Below are 15,855 nucleotides of genomic sequence, written 5' to 3'. Positions count from 1 at the left end.
GATTTCCTTAGTTTTTACCTAACGTCCTTTTCTGGTCAGGATCCCATCCAGGACACCACACAACATTCAGTCATCCTGCCTCTTTGGGTCCCTCTCGGCAGTGACAATTTCTCAGACTTTGCATGTTTTTGATGATCTTGTCGGTGTTGAGGAGTGCTGATCAGGTATTTTGTAGAATACCCCTCTATTGGAATTTGTCTGACGTTCTTTTCATGACTCGACAGGTTTGTGAGTTTTTGAGAGGAAAACCCTAGAAGTAAAGTGTCATCCTCATCACATCACATTAAGGGTATGTATCATCAATATGACTTATTGCTGTTGATATTAACCTTGGCTCCTCTGCAGATTTAACCATCCCTCACATGCTGCTAAATGGAATCCCTCCACCTTTCCCATCAAGATGGGGATCTGATTCCAGTTCTAACAGTCAGTGTCCCCAGTTAGCTTGGACTTGGGCAGCCTAAACACTGAAATGATTCAAAAGAGAAACATGTGACCTTCACGCTGGCCCTGAGCATGGGAGGAGGGTGCAGGGTGGACAGGATTCAGGATGACCTGCCCACTTCGACAACATGCCAAACCCACCAGGGAGGCTTGCCAAGGGCCAAGGTCAGCTGCCAAGTAGGGCCAAGTGCCCAGTCCTTTTCCTATCCACCAGTGTTGACCTTTCATGGTGCAGCTTCTGCAAGTGCCTTCTGTGGGTGGTGACTCACCCCCCCAGCACTCTCAGAGGCAGTAAGGGTCCAGAAAAGCTGGGCCAGAATACGAAGGGAAGAGGAAAGAACAAAAGGAATTAGATCTGACAAGTGCACCGGAAAATGTCTAACCTGCCCCTCTGTTACACTGGGTAGTTTTGCTGGACTCTTCCTTACATTATTCAAGCATAACATGAACAAGAATTCAAATTCTTTTTTTCCCACTTTATAAATTCTTGTTTTAAAAATTTTATTGAAGTATAGTTGATTTACAATGTGTTCATTTCTTCTCTACAGCAAAGTGATTCAGTTATGCATAAATTCTTTTTTATGTTTTTTTCCATTATGGTTTATCATGGAATATTGTATATAGTTCCCTGTGCTATACAGTAGGACCTTGTTGTTTATCTATCCTATATATAATAGTGTGCATCTGCTAACACCAAACTCCCATTTCTTCCCTCCCTACCCCCCTTGGCAACCACAAGTCTGTTCTCTATGTCTGTGAGTTGGTTTCTGCCTCAAAGATATGTTCATTTGTGTTGTCTTTTAGATTCCACACGTAAGTGATATCATATGGTATTTTGTCTTTCTCTGTCTTACTTCACTTAGTATGATAATCTCTAGGTCCATCCATGTTGCTGCAAATGGCATTGTTTCATTCTTTTTTATGGCCGAGTAATATTCCATTGTATATAGATACCACATCTTCTTTATCCATTCATCTGTCAGTGAACATTTAGGTTGTTTCCATGTCTTGGCTATTGTAAATAGTACTGCTGTGAACATAGGGGTGTATGTATCTTTTTGAATTAGAGTCTGGATATGTGCCCAGGAGTGGGATTGCTGGATCATATGGCAACTCTATTTTTAGTTTTTTGAGGAACTGTCATACTGTTTTCCATAGTGGCTGCACCAATTTACATTCTTACCAACAGTGTAGGAGGGTGCCTCTTCTCTACACCCTCTCCAGCATTTGTTATTTGTAGACTTTTTAATGATGGCTATTCTGACTGGTGTGAGGTGGTACCTTATTGTAGTTTTGATTTTCATGTCTCTAATAATTAGTGATGTTGAGCAACTTTTTATGTGCCTATAGGCCATTTGTATGTCTTCTTTGGAGAAATGTCTGTTTAGGTCTTCTGCCCATTTTTTGATTGGGTTTTTTTTGTTACTAGTTGTATGAGCTGTTTGTATATTTTGGAAATTAAGCCCTTGTCTGTCACATCTTTTGCACATATTTTCTCCCAGTCCGTAGGTTGTCTTTTTGTTTAGTTTATGGTTTACTTTGCTGTGCAAAAGCTTGTAAGTTTGATTAGGTCCCATTCATTTATTTTTGCTTTATTTCTATTGCCTTGGAAAACTAACCTAAGAAAACACTGGTACGATTTATGTCAGAGAATGTTTTGCCTATGTTCTCTTCTGGGAGTTTTATGGTGTCATGTCTTATATTTAAGTCTTTAAGCCATTTTGAGTTTACTTTTGTGTGTGGTGAGAGGGTGTGTTCTAACTTCATTGATTTGCATGTGGCTGTCCAACTTTCTAAACACTACTTGCTGAAGAGACTGTCTTTTCCCTGTCGTATATTCTTGCCTCCTTTGTTGAAGATTAATTGACCATAATTGTGTGGGTTTACTTCTGGGCTCTCTATTATGTTCCATTGATCCATATGTCTATGTTTGTGCCAATACCATGCTGTTTTGAATACTGTAGCTTTGTAGTATTATCTGAAGTCTGGGATGGTTATGCCTCTTGCTTTGTTCTTTTTCCTCAGGATTGCTTTGGCAATCCTGGGTCTTTTATGGTTCCATATAAATTTTCAGATTATTTTTTCTAGTTCTGTGAAAAATGTCATGGGTAATTTGATAGGGATCACCATAAATCTGTCTCGTGCTTTGGGTAGCATGGCCATTTTAACAATATTAATTCTTCCAATCCAAGAGCATGGGATATCTTTCCATTTCTTCAGTTTCCTTTATTAATGTTTTGTAGTTCTCAGGATATAATTCTTTCACCTCCTTGGTGAGGTTTATTCTAACTTTTTATTTTATTTTATTTTAAAAGGGATTGTTTGTTTACATTCCCTTTCTGATATTCCATTGTTCGTGTAAAGAAATGTAACCAATTTCTGTATGTTAATCTTGTATCCTGTTACCTTGTTGAATACCTTTATCAGTTCTAGCAGTTTTTATGTGGAGTCTTTAGGGTTTTTCGATATATAATATCATCAAATTGTTTTTCATTGGTACAGTTAGGATTTGGAGCATTGTTTGTCTTCCCCCTCTTTATTCTGACACATTAACTAGTTCAAGTAACTGAACTAGATCACACAAAATAATAATAAAAGTATTATTTTAGTTAATGTTTATTAAGCATTTTACAATGCATCAGGAATTGTGCTAATTATTTTATGTACATACCTCATTTAATTCTCAGCAACCTGATGAGTTTGTTAGCCCTATTTTCTAGAGGATAAAATGAGACACAGAAAGGTTAAGTAGCTTGCCCAAGATCACACAGCTAATAAGTGACCAGGAAGGTTATAAATACAGCCTGACTTCTCACTCCATACTGCTACACAGTTGAACAAATCACTACACGATATTACTATACTATTCAAAAACAGCTACACCACTGCTACACTGTTCAACTAACCACCCACCATACTGCTACCCTGCTCAGCAGCCCCTATACTATACAGTAGTGTTTACAATGCTCCCAGCAACTTGTGAAGTGCCAAGAGTAGGAAGATGAATAAAACAGGGTCCTGGCCAAAAAGATCTCACTGTTGGTTCACTTATCCCCAGATGTGTAGGGATCCAGAAGTTCCCACATGCCCATGAACCGGCTCTGTAGTACTAGGAGAGTTGGCTATCTAGAGGAGACCTCAAATCAGGATACAGAATTTCAGCATGTGATGATTTGGGGACCAAAGGAAATGGCATGGAACATGACCATGATCCCAAATAACTAACATTATTCAAAATGTTGAAAATTAGTTCAGTGCCAGCCCATCAGAAAATACATACACCCATCATGATGGAGGACAGGCCAGACAGAACACTGTCAGTTGTGGAGGGGCTGAGATGGGCTGGACATTAGCCTTGAGACAACCCCCAGAGATGGAGAAGCAGGGGCCCTTTGGGCACTCTCAGTCACCTAGGAGCCCCTCAATGCCATCATGAGGAACGCTAGAAGGAGGAAGAGGGTTGATTAGGTTTTCAGCATACCCAGAGTATTATTGTGTGTGGAAAAGAACACCAGTTGTTACTCATGTTTTCATTAATATTATATTAGCTTATAAACCTGTGAGCCTGTATTTTTCCTAAAGCCTCTAAGCTCAACATACAGATTTTATTTATTTACAAATCTAGCAATTTTTGTGTTGAAATAAAAATACTCTCTTTAAAATTTTTTATTATTTACAATGTTGCATTAGTGTACAGCAGTGATTAGTTATATATATGTATGTATATATACATACACATGTATATATATATATATATATATTCTTTTCCATTATAGTTTATTACAAGATATTGAATATAGTTCCCTGTGCTATACAATCTTTGTTATTTATCTATTTTATATATGGTACTTTGCATCTGCTAATACCAAACTCCTAATTTATCCCTCCCCTCCTTTCCCCTTTGGTAACCATAAATTGGCTTTCTGTCTGTGAGTCTGTTTCTGTTTTGTAAATAAATTCATTTGTATCATATTTTAGATTCCATACGTAAGTGATATCATACGCTATTTGCCTTTCCCTGACTCATTAATACTTCACTTAATATGATAATCTCTAAGTCCACCTATGTTGTCAAATATGGCATTATTTCATCCTTTTTTATGGCTAATCATCACATATATATACCTCACATCTTCTTTATCCATTCATCTGATGATGGACACTTAGGTTGCTTCCATGTTTTGGCTATTGTAAATAGTGCTGCTATGAAAATTGGGGTGCATGTATCTTTTCAAATTAGAGTTTTCTCTGGATATGCCCAGGAACACTTACTCTCTCTTTCTGTTTGATTTAATCTCGGTAAGCTTATACATTTGACATTACTTTCTCCCTAAACATTTACAAACTTGACTAATTAAATTCATTTACAGATTTCAAACCACAGTCATCAATATGACATATCTGATTCTCTCAATAACTTCAAACATCAAACAGCAGACATATAAATTTAAAAAGTAAAATCTTCATAATGACTCAAGTTACTCTTATAAATCAAAATAGATTTACAAATTTCATAAATAAATCAGATTAAGTTAATCACTTAGAGCATCATAAAGAACAAGCAGCACAAAATGTTTAAAACTTGCTACTATACTTAAGCACAATTGGACACTAAAGTATCAATGCTGTTGATTCATTACTTTACCCTGGAGTTACAGATTACTCACATAATGAAGGGGAACACAATTGCCATCTTAGGCTTGTTATAGCAACTGAGCTCATGGACTCTGGATGTTGGAGGTCCCCAGGGCTCAGCGCTGGGACTTCTCATTTTCTCTCTCTGTGCACTCACTTACTTGTCATCTCATCCAGTCCTGTGGCTTTGACTGCCATCTACATGCTGATGACTCCCTATTGTACTTCTCCAGCTCTGGTAGGCATTAATGTTGCTCACCCATTATTTCTGGTTCTTCTCTTTCTAGAAACACAGGAGAATTGTACTTCCTTGCCCTCACCTTGAGGTTAACTGTGGCCATGGGACTTGCCTTGGCCAAGGAAATGTGAGTGGAGTTATGGGCCACTTCAAGGTAGAAGCATTTCATTGCTGATATGAGACTCTGCACCTCTTTTCTTCCTCTTGCCACAGCAAGAGGAAGTAGATCCTCTATCAGTCTGACTTTCAGAGTGAAAATGACATATGGTAGAGCCCTACACATAAGACATCAACTTTTGTTGAGTTGATCCAGTGAGATTTTGGAGTTTTGTTACTGCAGCCTAGCCTTACCCATCCTAATATTTATCAGCCCACACCTCTCTCCTGAATGCCAGACACAGATTCCAGATACTGAGTCAACAGCTCCACTGGGATGTCGAGACAGATATTTCAAGCCTAATAAGCCCACAACTGAATTTCTTAACTTTCCCCCTAAAAACTGTGCTGCACTCAGCGTTCCCCACCTCAGTGGGAAGTCAGTTCCGTCCTTCTTAGGCCAGAAACCTCAGAGCTATCCTTGTCTCTTCTCTTTCTCTCACATCCTATGTCCAATTCATTAGCAAACACCTTTGGCCCTACTTTCAAAGTATATTCAGAACTGAGCCATTTCTCATCACCTCCTGTGCCACCACCCTCACCTAAGTCACCATCACCTCTCAACTTGGATAATTACAACAGCCTCCCAACAGGTCTCACCTCTCCTATTCTAACGCCCCCTTACAGTCTTTTCTTTTTTTAAAAAAAAAAAAATTTATTTATTTATTTGGCTGCATTGGGTCTTTTGTTGCAGCACACAGGATCTTCGTTGCAGCACGTGGGATTATTCATTGCGGCACGCAGGCTTTTCGTTGCGGTGCACGGCCTTCTCTCTAGTTGTGGTGTGTGGGTTTTCTCTTCTCTAGTTGTGGCGTAGGTTCCAGGGTGCATGGGCTCTGTAGTTTGCGGCACACAACTCTCTAGTTGAGGAGCGCGAGCTCAGTACTTATGGCGCGTGGGCTTTGTTGCCCCGTGGCATGTGGGATCTTAGTTCCCCGACCAGGGATCACACCCGCGTCCCTTGCATCAGAAGGCAGATTCTTTACCACTGGACGACCAGGGAAGTACACCTTACAGTCTTATTCTTAACGCAGCAGATCATTTTAAACGATTCAAACCATGCCCCAAACCCTGCAGCAGCACTCCATTTCACTCAAGATAAAAGCCAAAGTCTTTTTTTTTTTTTTTTAATTTTTTTTTGTGTGGTACACAGGCCTCTCACTATTGTGGCTTCTCCCATTGCAGAGCACAGGCTCTGGACGCACAGGCTCGGCAGCCATGGCCCACAGGCCCAGGTGCTCCGCGGCATGTGGGATCTTCCCGGATCGGGGCACGAACCCGTGTCCCCTGCAGGCAGGCGGATTCTCAACCACTGCACCACCAGGGAAGCCCCCCCAAAATCTTTATAATGACCTGCAAGGCCCTGCTCAGTGCGATTCTTTCCACACCTCTCTGAACACAGCTTCCATCAGTCTCCTCTTTATTCATTTCACTCCAGCCACACTGGCCTCCTTGCTGTTCCTTGAACATACTAGGTAAATTTCCAAGTTAGGGCTTCTGCTCTAGCTATTCTCCTGGCCTAGAATATTCTTTCCCCATCTTATCTCCTCCAAGTTTTTATCATATCTCACTTTCACAGTGAGGCCTACCTGTTTCATAGTGCAAACTGCCCACCTCAGGGTCTCCTCATCCTTTTTACCCTGTTCTACTTTTTCTTTTTTCCATAGCATTTCCCACCCTCTAACCTATTATGTAGTCTATTTCTTTATTAGGCTTATTGCATACAGATCTTGCTCACCTAAAATGTAAAACTTCTTGAGGACAGATATTTTTGTGTTGTTTTCACTGTTGTACCCCACGTTCCTGGCATAGGGCACATAATAGGTGCCCAATAAATGTTTATTAAAATAATTGGTCAGATACTAAATATATGAATTACTGTTGGGATTGGAACACAGGATCAGAGTTCTTTTTCCAGGATAATCTTGCCCAAGCATTTTTTGGCTGAGCTAAATTGTTAACTTCCTGGATTTTACTGGTACTACTTCAGTGCTAACTAAATCTGACTGTGGCGTGTGTATGTTTGCATTAGCATAAAGAGCTTTTTCTGCAAACACTACCTGAAACTCATAATTGCCTTTCTTTGAATGCACTATATTTTAGTTGCTCCTTTTGAGTATCATTATGTACTCATGTTTTGCACAGAATTTTGTTTTTCCTTTTCAATGTTCAGGTTGTCACAGTCTGACCAATGGGAGTCCCAGAGATTTTTGCAAGCATTTTTGCTTTTTCAAAACATTAAGATTTTCTAACCCACTTCTGCTTTCTTTGCACCAAACATAGAATAATAGACTCAGCTGCTCTCCAAGGAGCCCTGGTTCCTTTTAGCAGAAAGTCATACTAGAGACCATAATCTGGGTGCTTTAGGGATGGATACCAGATTGCTCCCTAGGAACACAGGTGGAGACAGCATTACTACTAGACCACAGTATCCATTTATATTTTACTCAGAGTCGGACCTAGGCTGGAATTACATTCCCTTCCTCTCTCTCTCTCTCTCTCTCTCTCTCTCTGTGTGTGTGTGTGTGTGTCTCTCTCTCACTCTCTTTTATTGTGATAAAATGTACATAATATAAAATTTACCATCTTGGGACTTCCCTGGTGGTCCAATGGGTAAAACTCCGTGTTCCCAATGCAGGGGCCCCAGGTTCTATCCCTGGTGGGAGAACTAGATCCCGCATGCATGACGCAACTAAGAGTCCACATGCCGCAACTAAGACTCGGCGCAGCCAAAATAAATAAATTAAATTAATTAATTAATTTTTAAAATAAATAAATAAAATAAAATTTACCATCTTAACCATATTTAAGTGTACAGTTCAATAGTGTTAGGTATATTCGCACTGTTGTGCAACCAATCTCCAGAACTCTTTTCATCTTGCAAAACTGAAACTCTGTACTCTCTAAACAATAATTCACAATCCCCCCTCCTCCCAGCCCCTGGCAACCACCCTTCTACTTTCTGTCTCTCCAAATTTGCCTGCTCTAGGTGCCTCATAGAAGTGGAATCATACAATATTTGTCCTTTTGTGACTGGCTTATTTCACTTAGCATAATGTCTTCAGTGTTCATCCATGTCGTAGCACAGGTCAGAATTTCCTTCCTTTTTAAGGCTTTTTAATATTCTGTTATATATATTTATATGTATACACACCCACACCATTTTGTTTATCCATTCATTTGTCAATGGACATTGGTCACTTCCTCCTTTTTGGCTATTGTGAGTAATGCTGCTTTGAACATGGGTGTACATTTCCCTCCTCTTTTGTAATCTTTTTATAGACCCTCATTCTATAGGAGTGGCTCTTAACATGTCAGACCTAGCACTTTCTCTCATTCTAAAATGAAGTTCATAAGTAATATAGCCTATCTACCATATAATTTCAGGAAAAGCAATATAATAAAGTATCTATTTCATTAGGAGTAAATACCTGAGAACAATTACACAGAACACATAACAAAATAGTCATATGTTTGCACGTTGCTTGCAGTGGACACAGCCACAAACGTTCAGTGTCTCAAGAGCATGGCACTGGAGATTTGAATACCACAAGTAGCGTTGCTTGGTGGCATGATTTCGTAATACGGGTAACCAACACAGTAAAGTTTGAAACAAAGCAACTTTTTTCAATGTCATGGCAATTGTAATCTTAGAAAGGCATTGCATATTTATGTTGGACAAAGAATACTTGATGTTTCTGTGTAAAAGAGAATTAGGTTCTTGGCTCAGATCATTTTAAACAGATTATTCCCCATATAGGGCATTGAAATTGGTGAAGAACACACGGGATAATTTGTCATGCAGGATGGTCCAGTGATTTGCAAGACATCTAGCATCTTTAGCCCATGCCACTAAATGCCAGTAGTACCCGCTCAGTCATGAGGACAGTCAAGGAACGCCCCTAGACATTTCCTAAATGTCCTCTAGGAGGCAGCACCACACACATTAGAACTGCTGTTCTAACTTAGGTGTCCATCGACAGATGAATGGATAATGAAGATGTGGCACATATATACAATGGAATATTACTCAGCCATAAAAAGAAACGAAATTGAGTTATTTGTAGTGAGGTAGATGGACCTAGAGACTGTCATACAGAGTGAAGTCAGAAAGAGTAAAACAAATACCATATGCTAACACATATATATGGAATCTAAAAAAAAAAAAAGGTTCTGAAGAACCGAGGGGCAGGACAGGAATAAAGACGCAGATGTAGAGAATGGACTTGAGGACACGGGGAGGGGGAAGGGTAAGCTGGGACGAAGTGAGAGAGTGGCATGGACATATATACACTACCAAATGTAAGATAGCTAGCTAGTGGGAAGCAGCCACATAGCACAGGGAGATCAGCTCGGTGCTTTATGGCCACCTAGAGGGGTGTGATTGGGAGGCTGGGAGGGAGACGCAAGAGGGAGGAGATATGGGGATATATGTATATGTATAGCTGATTCACTTTGTTATAAAGCAGAAACTAACACACCATTGTAAAGCAATTATACTCCAATAAAGATGTTAAAAAAAAAAAAAGAACTGCTGCTCTATAAGTAACTAGAGTCTCTGTGTCTCTATTAAAGTCTTAACCAATAAAGCTGTGTAACCATGGTAAGCATGAGGAAAAAAACCTTGCAGACTTATTGGGCTATTTGGTCAATTAGTGTGCTCTGAAATCCACTGCCAAGTTTAGGCCAAGGCCATGCGTCCCACAGGTTTCTCCAGCCAATGGCTGGGCACAGTGGGATACTAAGGCCAACCCGTTCCTGGAAGGCTTGAAACTCCTCTGATAGCTGACTTTGCCTTGAAGTTCGCTGGTAGCCTTGCTGACCTTTCTTGGCTGCACAACAGGCTAGGATGTTTCCACCCAACCTTCCTTTCCTCTTTCCTTCACTTGGGGTCAGACTTGCATTGCCCTCTGACAGCTCTGCTAGTTCCACTCCCTCTCTATTTTCTCTCACAAGTGTCTCCACAATAAAACCCTTGTACATTTTGTCCTAGCTTGGCATATGCTTCTTAGAGGACTTGGAGTAACATAGTAACAAAGAACCACAAAACCGCCATGGCACACAACAGTAGGAGTTTATTGTTTGTGTTTCTGGGGGCAGGATTGGGGGCTGCTGGCTAGGCAGCTTTGCTGATCTTGGCTGGGCTTGCTCCCATATCCAGGGTTGATGGGCTGGTGGTTGATCTAGGATGACCTCCCCTACGATGACTGGGGACTCAGCTGGACTCCACACATCTCTCATCCTCCAGCAGGCTAGCCCAGGTGTGTTCTGATGGCAAGGGCGCAGGCACAAGAGAAAAGCCCAGTGTATAAACCTATGTCAAATGTGTACTTGCCTAGGGTCAGCTATACCCACTGGTTAAAGAAAATCATATAGTTGAGCCCAGATGGAGTTGTACAACCCTGAAAAGTAACATGACAAAGGGTCGGGATACAAGGAGAGGTGAAGAATGGGACTATTTTTGTAACCTACCACAGTGTCCATGCATTTTTCTTATTAATGAAGTACCACTCTTCAGTTTTTTAAAAAAATTGTAACCCCTCTTAAAATAATCACATCATTGTAGAGTCACTTACTGGTAGAAAGGAAGCCTGAAGTTTCTGAGTATTTACCAAAAGACTCTGAGTTATCCACACAAGGCTATTTAAACTGGATAAGATTTCCATTACATTCATTGTCAAGTTAAAGCCATTTTCTCCTCCCTGCAATGACCCAATGCTGTGACTGCCCATGGCAAAGATTAGATCAGTTATAGATAGCAAATAACCTACATTTTCTTTGTACTTCAGAGTGATTTATTGAATTTTCAAACACCTTCCACACAAAAGTAGAGAAGTTCAGACATTATTTTTAAAATAAATTTGAGTAATTCAAAATTATCCCTAGGACAATATCACTTACTTGCATTCTTTCTTAAGCAGGAGAATCTGTTGTGTTACAGGTTGGTAGCCAGGAACTACATCTAAGCCGAGGTGCACCTGTGGCTGTGGGCCTTGTGTATAAGCATCATTTGTCATGTATGTGGCAGCAGAGAATTAGTGGAGAACCACAGTGCCAGCCCACAGTGACCTCTCTGCTCCAAGCCCCTGTAACCCATACCTTCCTACTAAGGTTGCTCAATCTGTTGTGCAACAAAGTGAAGGATGGAGGCTTTCCTTTCCGTTGTTTATTCTCTCTTGCAAAAAAAAAAAAAAAAAATTAACGTTTCGTAAATTTGAAAAAAATTTGAGCCTACAGAAACGTTTCAAGAACAAAACAGTGAGCATCCATATGCTCCTCACCTAGTTTTAGCTGCTATTAACCTCTTGCCTCCCATACTATCAATACATTCTCTCTTTATATACACGTTTCCCCTCTACCAAGCCATCCAAGAGTGGTGTGCAGGCACCGTGGCACTTCACCCCTAAATAATTCTCCATCCTTTCCCAAGAATGAGGCCATTGTCCTAGTATTGAGAACACTGTTGTCACACTTGACAAGCTCAATGTTAAGTTCAACATACAGTTTACATGAAATTTGCCTGTTTGAAAATTATCTTTTAATCCAGATCCCATTGCATTTAGTTGTTATATCTCATTAATCTATTAACAGGAAGAATAAAAAATAGAGGCCTGGGTCTTACCCTAGAGCTACAAAAACAGAATTTCCAGGGTTGGAGCCCAGGAATCTATCCTTTTAAAACTCTTTCTGATGACCCTGATGAGAGTCACGTTTGGGGATCACTGAGTTCTACCTGGAAGGTTAATTATCTTTTCACTTGTCTATGGCTGTTTTCCCAAACAGATTTCAGTGAATTCTTGTGCCAGGAGTAATAAATTGCTGGGAGACCTATAACTCATTCTAATGGTACCCTAACCATTGCCCCTCCCCTCTAATCCCACCTGCTTCTTACCGCTTAACATTTATACTCAGAAGAACTTGAGTGGCAGTTTTTGAAGGCCCAGCCCTAGACTTTATCTTGGACTTCTCTTTAATTCCAAATTCTGTTAATTCAATGACCGTATAAATACTTTTGAATTGAATAATCTGGGGTGGGGGTAGGGGGATGTGGGAGGGAAGGATTGGCTTGTTGAAATGCAGATTTCTAGGCCCTCCTCCGGGCTCAGGAATATGCATTTTAGTCAGCTCCCTAAGTAGTCCATACTCCCTTTTTTTGTATTTCATTCTAAGGGCCTTTCAGGGTGATTTACTCTTAGTAAGCAACTCAGTAAACCTCTGGTTGTGTCATTGAAATAAACCTCTATGCTTAGAACCCTTGCCCACAAAACAGACAGCAAAAGAACTCTTCCCGTCTTTTAACTCATCTCTTTCAATGCTCCTATTTGACCAATTCTCTCAGAAGAAAATCTCCTTCACAGAGCCTTAGCTTTTCTCTAAAACCTTAGAAACAGGCATCTTATTTCTGCCTCACCCTGCCTTTTACTCCCACTCTGACCAAATTCCCTTTTAGTGTTGACTCAAATTGTTTATCTGAGTCTGTGCCTGACCTTTTGGTTCTAGTGACATCTTTATGGCCCCATTTTTATTTTTTCTTTTTGGTGGGTAGAGATAATATGGAGGGGAGCCCAGAGGATTACATATGGTAAAGTCACCCACACTGATTCCAGTATGCCACTTTGAACTAAGTTGTCCATCATGGGAGAAAAAGAACTTGTTTATTATTTTGGATTTTCACCTTGCTTGCTCTGTTTGCTAGGTAATCTGATCTATGTGAAAAGCAAATATTCTTTTTTTGAAAATCACATTGCATTTTCTGCAAAGCTGTGTTTTGCTAACATGGAAAGAGTTAAGCTGAAGTTTAACCTTTTTAATATAGTCGTTAGTTAAAATATCTGGTGTCTCTTAGTAAAGGTAAAGAAGCACTCTAGAATCCAAATTTGCCTGTGATGAAGGATACAATTTTCCTTTTTCAGCCCATTCATTGGCAGAAAATAATTCCTGCCAGATGCTTGATGCCACTAGCAATTCTAGTGAAATAATATGGAAAATATGAAACTGTCATCAGATATAAAGTTAGAACAGAGATAATCTCTTTACCAGAAGAAGCCAGCATGTATGTATGATGCCAAATCCAGCCTCTGTACCCTGACACTGAGTTAAATCTTGGAGACAGAGTTTTGGGTGAAGTAGAAAAGAATAGGTTTATTACTTTGCCAGGCAAAGGGGGCCGCAGCAGGCTAACGCCCTCAAAACTGTGAGTCCTGACCTGGAGGGGGTAGTGAGGAGTTTTATAGTAATGGCTCAAAGAGGGCGTGATCAGCTCGTGGACATTCTTCTGATTGGTTGGTGGTGAGGTAAGTGGGAGTCAGCAACATCAACCTTCTGGTTCCGACCGGTCTGGGGTCTACCTGCTTGTGGGCAGCATACTGTTAACTTTTCCCACCTGGTGGAGGTTTCAGTATCTGTAAAGCAGCTCAAAGATATTGTTATGTGTATCCCTTGAGTGGGAACCAGGACCCTGCCCCAGGGCTACTCTATAGTTTCTTGACTATTCCTCCCTTGTCTCCACATCCCCTCCCTTCCCTAATTAGCAACTGTTTAAACCTGCCTTTTGGAACACAGGGAAGGTCATGAAGGCTGAAGGAAGCCTATTTCCTGTTATCAAGAAACGGGGGACACAGAAAGGCTTTTGTGCCCAGGAGCCTCACAGGGTCCTGCTCGGTTTCATATAATATTCATCGATACACGAGTATATTGGGAGTGATAAATAGTCACTTTGACAAGGTAGGAAAAACACCATTCTTATCACCGCATAAGTAAAAAATCCATATCATTGCTTTAATGAGGGAAACTGATTCTTCTTCACGATGAATGAGATATCCAGCCAGCCCCAGCTGTTCTAACCACACTAGCCTAGGTGCCAGGAGTGTGAATGAAAGAGTCATTTTGGACAGTCCAGCCTCAGTAGATGCAATGTGTAAAAGAACCAAGGATCCCAGTGAATAGCCAGAACTGACGCCACAGGCATATGGCCCCAGTTGAGCCATCCTAGGCATCTCCAGGAATTAAGCCACCCCAGCTGAGGCTGCAGTCAGCATGCAGCAGAGATGAGAACCTCTGCTGTGTTCTCTCTGAATTTCTGGCCTACAAAATTATGATCATAGGGCTTCCCTGGTGGCACAGTGGTTAGGAATCCACCTGCCAATGCAGGGGACATGGGTTCAAGCCCTGGTCCAGGAAGATCCCACATGCTGCAGAGCAACTAATCCCATGCACCACAACTACTGAGCCTGCGCTCTAGAGGCCACGAGCCACAACTACTGAAGCTTGCGCGCCTAGAGCCCATGCTCCACAACAAGAGAAGACACTGCAACAAGAAGCCCGTGCACTGCAACTAAGAGTAGGCCCCGCTCACTGCAACTAGAGAAAGCCTGCACACAGCAACGAGACCCAATGCACCCAAAAAATCATAAATAAATAAAATAAATTTTAAAAATATATATGATCATAAGAAACTGGTTGTTATTTTATGCCACAACATTTGGAGTGGTTTGTTATGGTAATAGATAACTGGAATAGATGTTGAAGAGAGGATTTGTATTACTTAGCTATTGCCACAATAATGCATGACTCCAAAACTCGGTGGGTTTCAACAACAGTATTTATTTTTCTGACTCATGGGGCTGTGCATTGTCTGGGGTGCTCTCCTTTTGGCTGTGAGGGGGTTGGGCAAGGCAAAACCCTCTGGGCTGGTTTGAGACACACTCCTCTGTCTGTTCTGGTGCCAGGATGAAGGCGGAGCATCTACCTGGGGCATGCTGAGTAATGGCTATTCAGGAGTCCAAGAGCAACTCTGCAAAAACATTTTACTCCTGCTTATTTTATTGGCCAGGTAGGTCACATGGTCAAGCTCAAAGTCAAAGGGGTAAGTACACTCCCATCCAAATGGGAGGAAGAAGAAAGGAGATACTTGCTGAACAGTACTCCAACCTATTGAGAGATTCAAGCATCAGATGATGGTGGTGGTGATAGTGAGTGGTGTCAGACTGGCCCAGTTTTAAGGTATTTCTGTAATTTGGTACTTATACACCTAGAACCCAGAGAGAACACTTGTGAGTGTAGTGGGGGAAGGTGTCTAAATACAGGAATCAATAATTATTTATTTATTATTTTATAAATAATGTTTCTATTAATAATATAAATATTATTTATTTATCAATTTATATGATTTATTGATACTAAATCCCTACAAGCAGGAGGCATGGAAAATTATGAAAAGACAAAGAAAATGTAATAGACGAACCAAAGGAGAGGGATTAAAAAAAAGGAGAGAAAAAGAAGGCAGAAAATGAAACCCTTTACCAGCTGTTGGGCAGGCCAGGAGCAGACACCTGTTTCTTGGTTTGCCTCATATGTAGGCGGAACTGCTACAGGGCAGCCAG

The 15,855-nt window shown here is 40.7% G+C and overlaps 1 protein-coding gene and 1 long non-coding RNA gene across 2 annotated transcripts in view; one reads left to right on the top strand and one right to left on the bottom strand.

The window, feature by feature from the left end:
- LOC136792148 (uncharacterized) overlaps nucleotides 1-15,855 on the bottom strand; it is a 48,836-nt gene that overhangs the window by 29,751 nt on the left and 3,230 nt on the right. The gene's annotated exons all lie outside the window — the stretch shown is intronic.
- The window catches only part of SLC1A4 (solute carrier family 1 member 4), a 28,348-nt gene continuing 27,700 nt past the window's right edge, over nucleotides 15,208-15,855 (top strand). Inside the window, exon 1 of the mRNA XM_067007511.1 lies at nucleotides 15,208-15,305. Coding sequence (XP_066863612.1) covers nucleotides 15,229-15,305 — 77 coding nt within the window. The 5' untranslated portion in view covers nucleotides 15,208-15,228. The remainder of the gene's footprint in view (nucleotides 15,306-15,855) is intronic.

Source organism: Kogia breviceps, chromosome 11 (genome assembly GCF_026419965.1).
Source record: "Kogia breviceps isolate mKogBre1 chromosome 11, mKogBre1 haplotype 1, whole genome shotgun sequence".
Lineage (NCBI taxonomy): Eukaryota > Metazoa > Chordata > Mammalia > Artiodactyla > Physeteridae > Kogia > Kogia breviceps.
This window is presented reverse-complemented; position numbering and strand designations above follow the sequence as displayed.